This window comes from Monopterus albus, unplaced genomic scaffold, assembly GCF_001952655.1.
Source record: "Monopterus albus unplaced genomic scaffold, M_albus_1.0 scaffold138.1, whole genome shotgun sequence".
In the NCBI taxonomy this organism is placed as follows: domain Eukaryota; kingdom Metazoa; phylum Chordata; class Actinopteri; order Synbranchiformes; family Synbranchidae; genus Monopterus; species Monopterus albus.
In genome coordinates this window covers 503,714-520,967 of record NW_018128018.1, presented here as the reverse complement: position 1 = coordinate 520,967, position 17,254 = coordinate 503,714, and the positions used below count along the sequence as shown (strand labels likewise).

Below are 17,254 nucleotides of genomic sequence, written 5' to 3'. Positions count from 1 at the left end.
TCACCATACTCAGCAGCACTGTTTCAGTCGTGGAGTCCTACAAGTTGCTGGGCCCCACAATCTCTCGGGAGTTGAAGTGGACAACCAACATCAACATCATCATTAAAAAGGTGCAGCAGAGGATGTACTTCCTGTGTCAGCTCAGGAAGTTCAACCTGCCTCAGGAGCTGCTGATACTGTTCTATAGGGGAATCATCAGGTCTGTTCTCTGTACTTCAGTCTCTGTCTGGTTTGGTTTGGCAACCAAACAGGACAGGAACCCTCTATGTGTTTAGAATTGTTAACTGGTTGTCACTCTGCATTGATTTAGTGAGATAAACAATGCACAACCTGTAATATTTACAAAAAGCAGTCACTAGTGCTCATTTGCCACTACAACTGTCTTCCATGTTTTGTTCCCTACTCATTCTTCTCTCACTTCCGATTTACGTTAGGAAGCACTTGCAGTGTACAATGTGGAGAAATATATGGAGTTAGAAAAGAGGATAGGCATATTTATGTTGCCACGAGCTCACAGGAAATAACATACTGTAAAGGGCCAATTATTACTTTAGTAACTAAGATATTGTCCTGGCAGAGCTCGGTTCCTTCCTCAGTTAATTCAATACAAAGCCTGTTAAGCCTTAAGACATTCAGCCCACAGTATAATCTTGATATAAGAATGTTAAAAAAGAATTACACTTAGTGGTAATACATGTTCAATATGATATCAACCTGTATACTGACAATCAGGCTTTCATAGTATCACCGCTGTCGTTCTCATCATGGACAATAAGGTAAATACACCCAAACTGGGTGTTTAAGAACTTTTTTTGAGAGTCATCTGTCTCTGCCAGCCCCCCCATACCCCCCACCCCCACCAAGAACCCAAACGCACACCCAGCTGGTACCGCATCTACTGAGCAATATAGTTCTGACAACAACCCAATGTAAATATGAAACTGCCTAAAATAGCCCCGCGTCAGTGTCACAATGCTTTGGAGTGAGAGACCTCCCCACATGTTGGGAAAATCTAATAAGCACATGAAAAGCGAAACTCTAACCTCACCAGGCCTACTTGAAGCACAAGTGTCCCCCTTGTAACTTGGCAGAGTGAGATGACCCAGAGGCCTAACACTAAAGTACAACATTTTTTATCAAAATCGGAGTGGTGATAATCTCTAACAGCATCAAACTGCAACTTATGTTTGAAAGATCTCCAATTTATCTAATCTACCATATAACTTGACAAAAGACCACATGTACGTCAGATGCCAAAACAGAATTTAAATGTATTCCTAAAAGATTATCTAAGGGCTGAATGAGCACTTGAGAAAGCCAGTATCCTAAATAGTGGTACAGCCAATTAATCTAATATATTATTGTATAAAGTCTCAGATCAATGTCAACCACTTCCTTTCCCACCACCGTAATCAGGCTGTGTTCCAAATTCCCGTGTGGGCATGCCGCTTGTTATATAGTGGCAAGGGCAGAGGAACTTGTTTAAATGGAGTGCAGGATGTACATGAGGCGGCGATATGACGCTGATAAGAGTAATTCCATTAAATAGGCTTTTCTTTCATATTAGGCAACATAATGTCTCTGCTTTTGAACACAAAGTGAACAGTTTATATCACACTGAATACTGCCCCAAAGAGCCCAGGTACCAGGACATAATCTTATTATCAAGTGTGATAAGTTGGCAACACTGCACACACCAACACAGACAAAGAGTGAACCGCAGCAGGGAAACTGTTACAAACTCAATATGTCACGCACAACCTCCTCTGATTAGTGCTTACTACATGGAAAATAAACACACACATTTTCCAGTGGCATAATTTGAACTGTCCTTCTGTCAGCTCCAAACATGCAGCTAGACAATACAATGGTCCGGTGTGCACCCACCCACCCACCCACCCATCCAGATAAGTCCAGAGAATACAAACAAGCCATGGAGGAGGAAATTACCCCTTGATTCCTAACCCTTCTACCAGTCTGCCCACTCTTGCTTCTCCCCTTGTCTTTACTCTGTTCGCACCACAACCGGTTCAATTTTAGATAAAAAAACAAAACATGGTTAGTCAAAAACTGTAAGAGATGGTATAAATATATGAATTTGTCTAGAGATCTCCACTTAGATCTGATCTACCAGATCCAAGTCATTGTCCTCTTGCTCACTATCAAAGAGGAGAAAGCAACAAAGATTTAATTGACATGAAAAGCTAAAGGGATCAACAAATTCATTTGCTTTCATGTTGACTTAGTGGCAAAACTTACAGTACGGTGTGACACAGCTGCAGGTGGTATTGTCTAGAGTATGATTAAAACCTTCATTATAATGATACAGTTTTCTACCAATTACATTGTTTAGTGACAGAAGGGAAGTTCAAGTTGAACGACACCAAAGGAACCGGAATAGTTACAATAAGCACTAAATCACAAACACATTCCACTTTAGTAGAGTAATCTCTGTTTGGACAGACCTGACACTTGGATATGACAGGTATTCACCTCAGCACACTAGACTTCCTCTAGAAAGTGAATGGGAATGAGAGTCCAGTGCTACCAGTCTAATCATTCTACAATCCAGTGTGAACTGACACTGCTCTTTGCTACAAACTAGCTGGGTAACTTTCAAAGAAATTAGTGTGTTTTTCTCTTTATTAACAGTACTTTTACCTCCACTCAAAATGTAAGAATGACCCAGAGTTGTATCTGAACAATACTTGGAGATCAGTCACTCTACAGGGCTCCTGCACAGTGTGGAGGCTCCTAAACATAATCCAGTTGCTCAAACTGGGGGTTAAATCTGTGTGTGTGGCAGAGATGTTGATCCATGTGGCGTCCACCAAAGGATTTTCACCCGCTCAAGTTCAGCTCTGAGGCCTGTGCTCGGAGCTCAGCACAGTTACCGTCTCAGCCGACCACCCGTCACAGTTCTTGTGTACCTTGTACCAAAAAATGTTGCCACCAGTCTTTCTGTGTCTTGTCCATAATTTTCTTTCATTTGTACCCAAAAACTGGAAGGATTTCCAGTTTGAGTGCAGCAGTCTGGTTATGCAGAGGGAAGTCGCTTCCAGCGTAATGAACAGCGGTATAAAGTGACTGTACAATTTTGAGGTACTTGAGTATTTCCATTTCTGCTACTTCATACTTTGACTTCACTAAATTTCAGAGGCAATACTGTCTGATTCACTACATTTAACCGACAACTTTTCAGAATCAGATCAACAAAACAAAATACGGTATAATCATAAGACTTTATTGATTCTCATGGGACATTCACAAGTACCTAGCAGTTTGTAAAGTACTTCAAATGAAAAGCACATAAGGTAGTTAAAATTAGCTCCACCTTTATCAGCTGCAACATTAAAGTGATGAACACAATAATCATAATCCAATAATATAATACACATTAATGTGAAATATTACATGCTGCATAATGAGTACTTTTACTTTTGGTACCTCAAGAGTATTTTGATGTGCATACAATTGTACTTGTCCTTGGATGCAAGAATGACTTGTAATAGAGTATTTTTAAAGTGTGGTATTTTCTGACTACCTACTCCACCACTGCTGACGAATACTTTGGTCCCAGTTAGCAGACATTAGTCAACATCTCCCTCTAGTGGAGAATATTTGACTACAAAGGAAAACGTTTTCTTCTGTCAAGAAAGAAAGATTCCTCATTGTTATGGACACTGGTGGATAAGATTTTTAAAACAAAGCATTAATGAGGGCCAAAGGCAGTGGCAGGGTTAAAATGTTTTACTGTAGTGCTACAGTATGCAACAGGTATGAATGAAAACATCAGACATCATCATGTTCTCTGTTGTTTTGTTCAATAGAACAAAAATATCAGGCATGTAGAATCCCCACAGTGTGGCAGTAGAGTAGAAAACAGGAACAGAATTAAAAGAAAAAGATAAAAACTAAAGTGTAAATAACAGTATTCAAAGAGTCAACTTGCTTCTTGTGCTCTCTGATTTGCTCCCGTTGGCTAGATCAGTATTGGTAACAGACTGAAATTCAATGGATAAAAACCAGGATCACAGATGTGACACTGTTTAGCACAACCATAATGGCTTTCTCACACACGTGCCACCTCACACTGACACATACACACACATATGACAACTATGAAAACCCACACAACCCTGGGAGAGCGATTGTTACCCCTGGTCTCCGTCCTCCAAACTGAATTAGATTAGGAAAGTCAAGGCTAATCACCCAATAAATACATTCTGAAATCTAAGTTTGAAACGCAGACCACCAGACATATATTTACAAACAGATTCAAAGAAATAAAACTATTCATTACTAGGTGTTCATATCTTCAGTCACTTGAACATGTTGTGGACCAAGATGCACAGTGTCCAATTCCTGTCTTGTTGTTCTACTCATCATCCCCTCCGTCCTTTCCTCCACACAGTTTTTTTTTATGTAACCAACTGTCCACACTAGTGTCATGGTCTAGACCAAAAGCAACACTATGCTACAGGAACAAGTACAAAGACACACAGTGTGGCTCTCTGCCCTGCCGCATTCCTCTTAACCTTCCTTCCTGTGTCCTTGTAAACAAGTGCTGTTTGTCCTTTCAGATTATAAATACTGTTTTGGTAAAATCTTCATCAAAAGACAAGACAGAGTGTATTTGAGTGTACATCGATACAAAATTGCACTGTTGGAAGATTTTTGTGTTGTGTTTCTTCTTCTTTTTGGCTTCAGTGATAAGGCCCAAAATCTAGAGTGGAATGGGAGTAGGAGAGGTCCAAGTGGTGATGTGCCTGCGCCCATAGGGCTGACTGTAGGTACAAAGGACACACATACTCACAGATAAACAGTATTGCAGGGTAATATAAAAAAAGACACTACGGAATGGACAAACATCCTTTCTGTCATTTCTTTTAGTAAAATCATTCTTCATCTTGATCATACATTTTAACGTTTTATTTAAAATCCTTTTGGCTCTTCCTGTCCTGTCCAAAGTGCGTGGGTGCCGGTGCTGTTTCAGTCTGGCTACACTAGAGGGTGCCGTTCCTCTCTGCAGATGACTGACAGGTGATGGCTGTGTTTATTGCTGCAAGGTCCTTGCTTCTCCCCTCTAGGAGGGTAAGGGACAAAGTTGCCCTCCTGGCACTGATCTGAAGTCTCGGCCCCTCCTTCCCCTGTTAGTGTCTGTGCTTTTAATGCCAGATCAATGCATGAGGGAAACTCCTCCCCGAGGAGCGGGATCAGGTGAAGACATAGTTGATGAGGAGCTGAGAGATGAGCAGAACACAGAGGATGAGACAGTGACGGCCTGTTAACGACATGCCGTCATCTGCCATTCTATGGCGAGCCAGCTGATGACCCAGAGCCACCAGGTTCCTACAGGGAGAGAGAAGGAAACAAATGTAAACAAGAACATTAAATGCAAACTGTGTAAAATTGTCACAATAAAACCCAAACCTCTGTTAAAACCAATCCACTTCCAAACAAAAAGAAATTTCTAGAAAATTAACTAATTAAGGATATTTTTGTTACACATGTGCTGATCCTACTTTGCATTTATCCAATAGGGGACAAGAACATGAGTTTCTAATTCTGCTCCTGGATTAGTGCTGAGTCTGAGCCATTAAAACAGTGAAACACGACTAAGACAGGTTCGGTGTGAGAAACTGTTTTCTTTTCAGCTTAGGAGGAAGGATGTTTGCACCTCTGACCTCTTAAGTCATGCTATCCTTGCTCTGCCTGGAGATGTATGTGTGAGAATTATTCTCACCTCTGAATGTCCTGCTGTGTCTTCTGTATAGATGTGATGGAGGCCTCTATCAGGGCGATGTCCTTCACTTCTTTATTGCACCGTGCACATTGGTTTGAAAACCCTGGGCACATGACAGGTGTGCAAATGTGAGATTTAGGTGGAGCAATTAAAGGCTGTGTGTGTGTGTGTGTGTGTGTGTGTGTATGAATCTCACCTTCATTGTCCGAGGACTCGTGTGTGGGCTCTGGTGTGGTGCTGCTGCTCTCGGTGTTCTGGCTGCAGCTGGATGGCTGGCTGCTGGCCTTCCGGTGCTTCCTATTCACCTCATCCTGGGAAGAGGGCAGAAGAGGTTAGTGATTCAAACGCCACTGCTGACAAACTGACAGCAAACAGCACTTGATGCATGCGTGAGAGCTCCATTTTTAGCTGTCTGGGCATCACTGCAGCAAAAAACAAGCAAGAAAGAGAGCTGATCGTACTTGTCTGTGATTTTAGAGCACCTAAATATCAGGTGCAATTTGGCTTGACAGGAAATGGATTAGTCCTCATTTTGAAAAAACGCCAGTGGCACACCCATCAATGCTGCATCACTTTAGCTCTAGTTTGTAAGTGTGTGACTGGTCTGGCTTACCTTCTGCTGGCTGGCCCAGCTGTGGCTGTAGGAGAGGCCGTTGTGTTGTCTCTGGCTTTTTTCCTGTGTTTGAATCACTCCATCCTTCTCAAACTGAACCAGACAGCGCTCCGGGTCCCACGGTTGCTTGCTGCCAAACAATAATAAAATTATAGTGTAGATGCTGTGAAATTTAAATCTGAACATATTGTCACTATTTTCATGATTTTCCTCTGCTAACTCTACATCTCCATCCTTGTTCTACTGACCAAAAGTCTAAGCTAAAAGAGCGTGCCATCTGTTTATTTGCATGGTGTGAGTGTGTTCGTACTCCATGTGTATATAGGTCCACTCAGAGGTGATTGGGTGTTGATGGAAAAGGTGTGGGACCCAAGGTTTGTCTCCTCTGTCCTTGGCCTCTCTCCGCTGAGCTTCCTCCAGCACAAATTTCTCCTGAGTGGCCCGTAGCTGATCCCGATCCATGATGGCACTGGTCACATACTGCCACAATCTGCCATGGTATTGATGGAAATAGGATAAATGTGTCATGTGGTACATATAGGCATTACTGAAGTCTGCACTACTTCTGTAATTGTTTGCATGTGATGTGACATTATGTCCATTTGTCTCATATCTGAGGCAACAGAAAATGATGTCATCACACTGGCTTTGTGTGAAACTGGCTTGACTTTCACACACAAAGAGACGTGACATCATTTCCTGTCACCATCTTTACTTATATGAGACAAATGGACATAACTGAGAAACTGATTAAAATCATATGTTTCCTGGACTGGATTATTTTTAATTTAGCATTAGGAGATGATGGTACAGGGTTAAAATGGTTGGCAAGTTTCAATTTTGTATGTTCATGGAACATTATCTCTGTGACTCGAGTGTCTGTAATACATGAGAGTCACTAGCTGGCACTATGTCAGGAATAGAACCCTGGTGCTGTGCACAATGAAATGGAAGCCATCATTAATGTCACTAATTAGGCCTGAATTAAAATGTCTGTCGTGACAAAACTCTTATGCTGCTTTCATGTGTGTTTAACTACCAAATTAGGAATAACCACAGTGGTTGACATACATACCTTTCAGACTCAAACTCTCCCTGCTGGTCGATTTGCACCACTTGTCTCTTAAGACGGCTGCTGCGAATGTCTGGACTTGGGTTCCACAGCGTCTCCTGCTGGCCTGAGCACTTCTCATGAATGAACACCTTGCTGTCCTGAACACAGCAAAGGCAAGACAAATCCCCTTCACAGAGAGGTCAGACTAGAAACTAATTTTCGAAAACTCTTAATGAACAATTTCCAGAGCATGAACTAATCAGCTCTTCCCTACTCGCTCTGACACTCACTGTGTGTGTGTGGCTTGCTGTGAGAGAGCCCTAACTGCTCTAACTCCCTGCTGCTCCTAAACCTCTAATTACCAATTCTGAAACTAATTACTGCAAAGCATTGCTGAATACTAAATAGCAGGGGGTGTGCAGCAAACAGGGATGCAGAAAGACACATTTCACAGGGAGGCTGAGGCAGGGAGAGAGGAAAAAAAAAGAAGCTCTCACCCAGTGTCCATCGACTGTGGCCACTAGCTCCTCTCCAACGAAGATCTTCCCGTTGATTTGATTCACGGAACAGGAGCCTCCAAGGAAAGGCTGCAGTGAACAGTGCAATACCTCTATCAAAACCGCTATTTTGTTTAAAGGTTATCAGTTGTCATAATGACAGCCAAGCTATTATAATAACTCAAGAGAAGAAGCTGAAGGACACAGTGTAAGCCAAAGCTTTAACTTGTTCAGAAACATACCTTCAGTTTGAACTCCAGCTCTGTGAAACATTTTGTTTTCTCACACTCAATGGTGACCTTCCCGCCTAGCTCCAGTGTCATAGTCCCATACAGGATCCCTACAGGAGACCGAGACATAACAGCAGAGCATCCGATCAGACAGCTGGGAACATTATTTATTATCTAACCACTCACAGTGAGCGTTTCTTGACTGGATTGGAAGATGAGATAAAGATGATAACTTTACAACATTCATAATGTGAATACAGAGAATTAACAGAAACCTGAGCTGATGAAGATCACACTGATCATTCATGTCTAAATTTGGCCGCCTGCCATGTTGAGTTCATGTTTAGAGCAGAGGAGGGTGCTATTTGACTTCCAGTAGCTCAAACATATTGGCTGTGACAGATGACTGCAAAAGTTACAGCCCACACATGATTTGTCACAGCAGGCAGATTTCATTGCATCCATGGTAGATGAGCTTTTATTAACCTCCTCTACTCACTGTATTGTAGCAATGTTTGGTAATTTACATGTGACAATGAAGACTGTTATTAACAGCATTAAGAGGGGCATCACCAAAACTGACTTTTTGTTCTGCCTCAGAGTACCTAAACAAAGGATGGTAATGAAAATCTGTACACAATTATTTTATCTTAGAAGATCATGTAGCAAGAGATTCTAGATGTTATGGGAAGCTAAAGCCAATGATAACAGAAACTTCTATTACCTTTACAGTGAGCATAGGGCATGGTTATGACATACTCCTCATCCCTGCTCAGGAACAGCAGCCTGGCTTTGCCATCCAGAATGGCTGACAGGGAATTACCTACAGCAGCAGGATAAAATAGCACATCACATTTTTATAGACCCTCCTTAAAAGGCTTATACTAATAGCCAAGGCTAGGAATTCATCTCGACATGCATGGACAAAAGGATCAAAGCAGTGATCAAATCTGTGAACATGTTGTGCGCTGGTCTGTGCAGCTATGACAAACATTACATGCAGCACTGCAGTATGCTGTGTACCATAAAACTTGGACTTGGCCAGGATGCTTCCACTGATAGAAAAACCATCCTTCCTATTGCAGACATAGAAGGCAGAGATGGGTGGATGGTGGGACACCTGGCAGAGGAAAGGGAGAGCAGCAGAGTGAGAAAAGGAGGTGCCAGATACCCTTTGTCATGTATTAAATATTACACTTGCTGCATTTTACAGGTGTGTGTTTGCTGTGAAAAGTCTTTCACACATGGGATGAATCATGTTCCGTGCATTGACGTGTTGAAATTATGAAACTGGTTTAACCTGTTCTGCTATGTAGAAAGTGCAGCTGTCAGTTTGAGGATGGAGCCAGCAGCAGCGAAATGTTTCCCCCAGGATTGGATTGTATGGCTTCTTCAGACCCTGGACAATGCAAAGATCAGTGTCAGTATCAATGTAAGCATTGCTTCTGACACAAGCAGTTTTTCTCTTAAGTCAAATGTGGAAATAGTTTGATGGCTTTCTTCATGTTCTTTTGTCACAGTTTGGCAAGCTTACAGTTTCTTAACACTTAGTAACACCAAAGTGGCCCCCACAGTGAGATTTAAAGAATCACAAATAATCAGCACCACCACAGAAGACAACTATTCTGGACTCCATAATGCAGCAAGAAATAATACATAGCACTACAGAGAGACAATACTGTGGATGTTAAAACTCCAGTGTTAGTGTGAAGACACCATCCGTCTCAAGAGTCTGTTAGAGACAGTTGGCCCCAAAATGCTGACCATCCGTCTCAAGAGTCTGTTAGAGATAGTTGGCCCCAAAATGCTGAGTGAGCCCAGTTTAATCTACAGACATCATATGCTGCCCTAGGCTGGGTGGCTGTTTTTCTTGCTACTGAGGAAATAAATGCCTAACAAGTGAAAGTGACAGAGCTGTGTTTCATTTCATTTGTCATTTGACCAAGAAATACAGTATTAAAGGACGGTGAACCCAGAAGTGTGTCTAAAAAGTTAACAGTCAGAAAATCTGCCAGTGCTTCTAAAACAACCCCTTGGAAGAGAGAGTGAGTAGGTGACTGAAAATGAAAAATGAAGGAATCACATGAAGGATGTACACTAAATCCTTTGGTTGACACCGATTCTTTTTCAGATAAGAAAATGGAATTTGACCACCAACTTATAGTAAAGTACAGTTTTTCATTTACCTGTAGTAATCAATTGAACTGACAAATGCAACTAAGTTGAAAGATGTTAAATATTGTATAGCTGCCTAACTTGTTTTATTCACAATGTTTATTCTCTTTATGCAAAAACAAGTGTTGCAAAAGGTTGGCTCATCTTATCATGATCATCATCTAATAGAGCTGGTATGATGACAAGTTGTGTGGGCATGAACAAATCATACCTTGGGCTTCTTGTAGAAGCCAGACAAGTACCATCTCAGCACCTGCTTGATCCGGCTGTATGCACTCTCCTCAAGTGCAGCTCTGTGGTGAAGGAGCAGGCACAATTATGAAAAGTAAAGGACAGATAATAAGTCATTCATCTGTCAAAATACTAAAATGCACAGCCCCTTTTAGACACAAATAGTGTAATGACTCCGCTAATACTGACTGTGAGAGCAGATCAGCGTGGTAGTAGTAGTCAGACAGCTTATCCAGGAAAGAGCGTGGCTCCAGAATGAAGGTAGGCAGCACCACCTTGGACAGGTCCATGCCCGGCCGTAGCTGCTTCAGCAAACCCCAGATAAGCCCCTTGTTCTCATCTGATACAGTCTCCACCTGGGACGCCTCTCCAGCCTGAAGTAACACATGTAAACAAAGGCAAGGGCACAATAGGCAAGGGTGGGATAGAGGCCTTATAGTCAATGTGACTATATGTGGCTCTTTGCTCAGAGACCTGAGTTGGGACGACTCGGACACGAAAAAAGAAAATGTCCCAAAGTACTAAGGTGGAAAAGCAAAGAGTATATGATAGGGCTTTAAGAACAATAACAATAATGTTTTATTTTTTATTTTTTATTCATTCTCACATAAAATTGAGCATCACCTCAGCCATCTCCTCTGTGCTCTGCTCGACGTAGGCTGTGGCCTGCGGCCCAGGGGAGAGCTCATCTGATTGGTCCATGTCACTCTCCTCTGTCAGCCTTCCACCGTTCTCATTGGCTGCAGTGTCCCAGTCGTCATGAGCCTCGCGCTCTGATTTGTCTGAAAAACCGTCATGCTCCATGTGGTGATTGCCCAGCAATAGGGTGTCATTCAACCTAACAGTAACAGAGGAGAAGTGAACACCAAGGGTAGAACTATATTAGGGAACTCTGACATTCAACCACATCCTTGCTACTCCATGTCCAGTCGCTGACTAAGCTCAGGGGTCACAAACAGGGTAATGCATGTGTGAGCATGCACACGTTAAGGGACAACTAATTCAAACTCGATGCTATGCTGAATTAGCATTTTCACACTGGGGGATTTTCTAGTCTTGCACAAATCAAACAGACCTCAGACCTGTCAGCAATTTGTCAGCTTCTATACAGCCAAAGAAAGGAGAAGTGAGAGTGGATAAGGGAATGAGAAATCAATAGCTTCCAATCAAGCCCAGACAAGCCCAGACAGTGGACATTTGTGTGTGCACTTTCAAATGAACAGATGAGCAGACAGATAATAAAGCAGGTTTTGATCACATGCGTACCCAAAGGTTTTAAGTCAGATATTTCACAAACATTCCACACTTTAAATCCTAACAAATATAGGCAAACACTATGACAGTGCAAGGTAACTGTAGTGTGTAGGCTCTCAAATTCACCCTCACTTATGAGAGTGTGGTCAAAGAAAACAGCTCAATTGCAACAATAATGGAAGAGTTCAATTTTCATATTGCCTGAGGGCTCGGCAGACCTGAACAATCACAGTCCTGCCCACTCTATGAATCACTAACCAACCAATAATGTTATTTATTAACCCAAACACATCCTGGAACAGAGGCGGCTTTCCTTACCTAATAGACATACAGCAAACAGGAACTCTTTCTCAGGAACAAACAACCCCAGTAATATTAGCAATAAATCCAAATGTAGCCGCAGCGTGTCCTTTTCTCCTCTCCTCTCAGCCGTGTGTGTAAATGTTAGTAATCTAGTGACTAAAAGGTGCCGTGCTGTTTCTTCAACTCAGGCACACCTGCTTCCTGAATGTGTGTGTGCATAATTCTGGCTGTGTGCCTGTGTGTCGGGAGGGAGGCCGGCAACGGCTGTGCTGCTGCCATCTCATTCTGGGTGGTGTATAGTTCACATTCTACTCCATCTTCCTGCTCCTGTGTCAGTCATGTGATTGTATGGGAGGCTGTGATTGGGTGTGAGAGGGGCAGGAGAGGAGGGAGAGCTGGGAAGGACTGCCAGAGGGAGGGTGCTACTCTAACAGGAGGAGGAAGGGAGTGGGGAGAAAAGGGATGTCTATTGTCGGACGTACATACTGAATATGACGACAGCAAAAAAGGCAGATGGATACTCAAAACCTGAAGCACATGAATAAACATTTCATATTTAGGACCAATAATACAATGTTTGCATATGCAAAGCACTGTAAGAAAGTAGAAAGTACTTAAGACACCCTGGGCGGGGTAATGGCTGCATTAAAAACTTTGGTGTGACTGATACTTTTATACAGCATGTAGCTTTCTTGTTACATAATAAATGGCACACAAACATTGATGTTACATTTTTCCTGCAGTTCTCCTCATCACATTCCACATTCAGAGTTTATTACAGCCACAGTACTCAACTGTCTGTCATCTACTTAGCTGATTTATAGCATATTAAAAGTAGCTGCAGAGGAATACACTTTCCAGGTGTAACTTTTTAGGCTACCATTTCTAAACCTATATTTAAAGCTGTATTTTTTATATTTTTACAGACAATAGAAATCTCAGCACAATAAGTGATAACTTAAGTAAGTACTCTATTTACTTTGTGAGTCTGTTTATCAGCCCCGTTTAGCCTCTCAAGTTTTAAAACTTCAAGTTTCTATTAAAAAACTCTTTAGTAGGATTGCTTACTTTTCCTTCATGATGTCTCTGTGTTGCTGTCAGCATGGGAGAAAGTTACATGACAACACTCTTTACTGGTCTTTTGTTCAAGTACATACACTATGATTGCCTTAATGATGTGTACCTGCCTCTGACTAGGGATTGGTAAAGTTTCCATCCATCATCTATACCGCTAATACTGTAGAGAGTCGTGGGAGGGGGCTGGAGCAGGCCCCAGCTGACACTGGGCGGGAGGTGGGGTGCACCCTGGACAGGTCACCATTCTATCACAGGGCTGACACACAGACAACCAGTCACATATAAGGGCAATTTAGAATCATCAGCCAACCTACCCTACATGTCTTTGGACTGGGAGGAAGCTGGAGGAACCACATGGGCCCAGGAGAACATGCACACACACACAGGTCCCGGCTAGCTGACAGGTTCAAACCCAGAACCGCCTTACTGTGAGGTGACAGTGCGAACCAGTGCTAACCACTGCTCCACCGTGCCACCCCAGGTACGGAGTAATGTATTTTTTTTTTTTTTTTTTTTACTAAGCAGCCTTTCACCTATGAATTCCAAGACTAAGCATGTACAGTACCATGAGTAATTAATGAGTGACTATTAACTAACTAGCACAATAGCAAACAGAGATTGTTTTCTTTAAACTGAAAGAGGAGTTTCCTGCCAGCAGCTAATTTTAGAGCTCCATTTTTTTTCCAGGAAGCATCTATATCAAGACTGCGCTAACATGGTGCACACAACATAGCTAACACAGCTAACCTTATCTGTGGTATTAGAGGACAGGGATTCACTTTTAACAAAGAATGTCTCTTGACGTCCATGTTTCTTCAACTGTTATTCAGAGCTGACACCAGGAAGCACAGACTATATGTTAGACCTACCATCTGGAAATTTAGGACTTCTGTATAAAAAAGACAGCACAAATGTGTGTGGTAGGAATGCCAGCAGTCTTGTTTGTGAATTGGCAAGTGCAACAATTTGGTGTGATTACAGCAAACACTGATCATCCCATAACAACAATTTGGATGTGTAACACTCACTGTAGCACCTCTGTGTCAGTGAGTGCAGTAGACTGCAGCAGGTGGAGTATATGGGAGGACTCTGATGATGTGCTGATATCTCCTTCTCTCCCTCCTTTGGCTGTCAGCTTGTAGAGACTGGAGCAGCTGAGAGCTAGCTCCAGGGCATCCATCCAGCACCGGCCTGGAGAGACAGAGACATTTTAGAGATGGGAAGGAGGGCCTTCAATAAATTTTGCTTGCAAAAATAACTCACTAAACCCGCAAGAGTGTACCCTTCTAACCAAAACAAGCAGACACATAAGCCTCACCATCAGACTCTGAGGCAGCTCTGAAGATCAGGTAGTTGCTGGGTAGAGGCTGCGTGATGGAGCCAACATTCTCTCCTTTGGGACCCTGAGTGTATGGATGAAGCTATGATTCATGCTTTATGCCATTTTAGTCATGTTGTACCAACAGAAACAAATGGTTCTCTCATGGGCCATAATAATGGAGCACAGAACAGAGTAATTATCACTTAAAAATGTAATTATTTCCAAAACAAAAGCACAGCCAAAATGATGTCAATATACACTAAAAACTAACTGTAATGAAATGTAATCACAGATCAAACTGCTTCTGATTTTATTTTACAGTGCAAGAAGACCCTGCATTTCATTTCAATCTTAAGAATAAAGATCATCTTGATCATCTTTTGTTACTGTGTTGACAAAAAATCCTACTGTCCCTACAAACATGTCTGACCTTGACAGCCCAGATGGATTTGTCCAGTGGGTGGTAGAGCTTGAAGCAGAAGCCGTCCTTCTTGGAGGGTCTCTCAATCAGCTTGCATGCACTGAGGAGTATGGTGCCCACCCAGTGGTCCGTTTTGGGCGTCTTGTAAATCAAAAGAACTCCAGGCTTAAGGGCACACCACAGCTTGGTCCAACTCTTTAAAGAGCCACGGATCTAGAGAAGAATGAGAAATGAGATGCAAAGAAATTTTAATATCAAAACACTATGAAAACTCTATGATGCTAATTATCAATTAAACATTACAAAGCACAATCAATTTAAAATGCAAGGTGCCAAAAAGCCTACATTTTATTTTTTAAACCAAGTATAAACATGAATACATTCTAAACTGCACAATTACTTCAGGGTTCCACAAGGATTTGTAACAGATGATGTGCAAATTACAGCAAGGATGAAAACCAAATGATAAAAAGTCCAAACAGGTTGTGTGACAGCAGAGATTATTCTGAGTGTCAAGGTAACAGCTCTGTGTAACACTGTTGAGACAACATCCCTGCACCTTCAGCCAGCTGGACATGATGACAACACTAGGGTCCTTCAGTGCACTGAACAGTTCTCTAGTTGCCCGTTTCTTCTCCTGCCTGTAATTCTGCTTTTGAACCTGTGAAATGGGGGAAAATAAAACATGAATGAGTCATCAGTCTTACTGGACAGAGGGCTGAGCTCAAAGTGCCAACACTAGGTGGAAGCAGAGTCAAACAAACGCAAGCATTCAAGCCGACACACGGTTGCCTTTGGTTATATTAACATGATTCATTTGAAACATAATTCATAGTGTTAAAACAATTTGGCCCACTAAGCTTAGGCTGACAGAGCTACTGAGGAGTTCAATTATGGCACTTTATGATGAACCCATGTGCATTTTTTTCTCTCCGCATTTGTCACAGCTGTTTTACACGAGGAAGTGATGCTTACCTTGAGAGACTCCTTTCGGGCCAGCTTCTCTGTGGGGGAGGGGCAATCCTTCTCAACACCATCAAACATCCTGGACTCAGACTGGAGGAGGGAGGGAGCAGAGGAGACGGTCAACCAAGATTTAAACTTAACTAATCTATGGTTCATAATTGGCATTTTAGAATATAGCAGTGCAGCTGTATTAAATAATACGTAGTTGACTATATTAATATACTGTTAAAATAGTTAACTGACTTGACTCACTTGCATTATATGAACATAGCATTATTTAACTGGTCCCTTTGCTACATACTGTAGCTCATATGGTATGGTTCAAGTTTGTGTAAAACTGGTGGGTGGCTCTTTCAGTCCGCAATGCAGCTTAGCGGGCAGTCAGTTGTGGTGTTGTGACCACAGACCCGCTGACTGTTTGATGGTCTCCACTGATCGTAGAGATTAGAATCTTAGTGGTAAGTTATCCTGTGATTTCACTGTGATATGTACTGTAATTACATAATAACTTGTTCTGTATGCACTACACTGATATGACTCACCATAGTATTTGGTGAGTCCACACAGGCACTTTGGTTATTCTATTTGTGTTAAAAAAAAAAAAAATAAATAAAAATTTCAGTGTAGTACAAAACTACAACCCAGATTAATTGACAACATGCAAAAGTGACAGTGTGCTCAGGCTCCTGTTGTCTCATAGGGGCCTTCAAGAGGGAAGCAAGATCAAAAGGTCACAGATGCAGCCGTGTTTGTGAATTATTCTGCTGTGCATATAAAGAGGCGATTTGCGAGATGAGGCAAAGCGACAGGAGGAGAGGAGACAAGACAAGATGAGATTATTGGATGGCCACTGGAAACATTTATTGACCACTCCAAATCATAATTACTGAAGAATACAGACAGATTGTTAGGACTAATACAACATAATCAAGCTGCCAGATAAATGGCTTGTGGTGCTAGAGACACAGTTCCCACCATGGCCCTAACATATAAAATCCAAAATGTTTTATGTCACTTTACTACACTGTTGCAGTCAGGGTTGCAATGGTATGGTAATGCTACACTATTATATCATTACATTAATAGCCTCTCACTCACGCACTGATGTAAAAACAGGACTTGACTGCTGTGGCTGGTTGAGGTGGAGCTCTCCTGGACTATTTTGTATCCAAATGCAACTACTGATTATTTTCATTAGGGATTAACCTGCTGATTATTTTCTCCATGAATCGACTGACTGGTTTGTAAAACATCTGACAATAGTGAGACATGATGTCACAGTGCAGCCAGACTGTACCTCCCCTCACACACACACACACACACACACACACACACACACACACACACACACACACACACACACACA

General features: G+C 42.0%; 1 protein-coding gene across 4 annotated transcripts in view; it reads right to left on the bottom strand.

Moving 5' to 3' along the window:
* Positions 1-3,735: 3,735 nt before the first annotated feature.
* Positions 3,736-17,254, bottom strand: part of osbpl5 (oxysterol binding protein-like 5) — a 39,414-nt gene continuing 25,895 nt past the window's right edge. For 2 of the 4 annotated variants that reach the window (XM_020613779.1, XM_020613778.1), the window contains 20 exons: positions 16,431-16,469; positions 15,898-15,978; positions 15,482-15,583; positions 14,932-15,135; positions 14,499-14,583; positions 14,209-14,371; positions 11,171-11,384; positions 10,736-10,920; positions 10,527-10,608; positions 9,441-9,539; positions 9,164-9,260; positions 8,865-8,963; positions 8,153-8,250; positions 7,911-8,000; positions 7,435-7,571; positions 6,670-6,849; positions 6,360-6,489; positions 5,943-6,057; positions 5,747-5,849; positions 3,736-5,352 (listed from right to left, as the gene is read on the bottom strand). In XM_020613779.1, the coding sequence (XP_020469435.1) occupies positions 5,217-5,352; positions 5,747-5,849; positions 5,943-6,057; positions 6,360-6,489; positions 6,670-6,849; positions 7,435-7,571; positions 7,911-8,000; positions 8,153-8,250; positions 8,865-8,963; positions 9,164-9,260; positions 9,441-9,539; positions 10,527-10,608; positions 10,736-10,920; positions 11,171-11,384; positions 14,209-14,371; positions 14,499-14,583; positions 14,932-15,135; positions 15,482-15,583; positions 15,898-15,978; positions 16,431-16,469 (2,439 nt within the window). In that variant the 3' untranslated portion in view covers positions 3,736-5,216. The remainder of the gene's footprint in view (positions 5,353-5,746; positions 5,850-5,942; positions 6,058-6,359; positions 6,490-6,669; positions 6,850-7,434; positions 7,572-7,910; positions 8,001-8,152; positions 8,251-8,864; positions 8,964-9,163; positions 9,261-9,440; positions 9,540-10,526; positions 10,609-10,735; positions 10,921-11,170; positions 11,385-14,208; positions 14,372-14,498; positions 14,584-14,931; positions 15,136-15,481; positions 15,584-15,897; positions 15,979-16,430; positions 16,470-17,254) is intronic. The other 2 variants (XM_020613780.1, XM_020613781.1) reach the window with 1 other exon arrangement.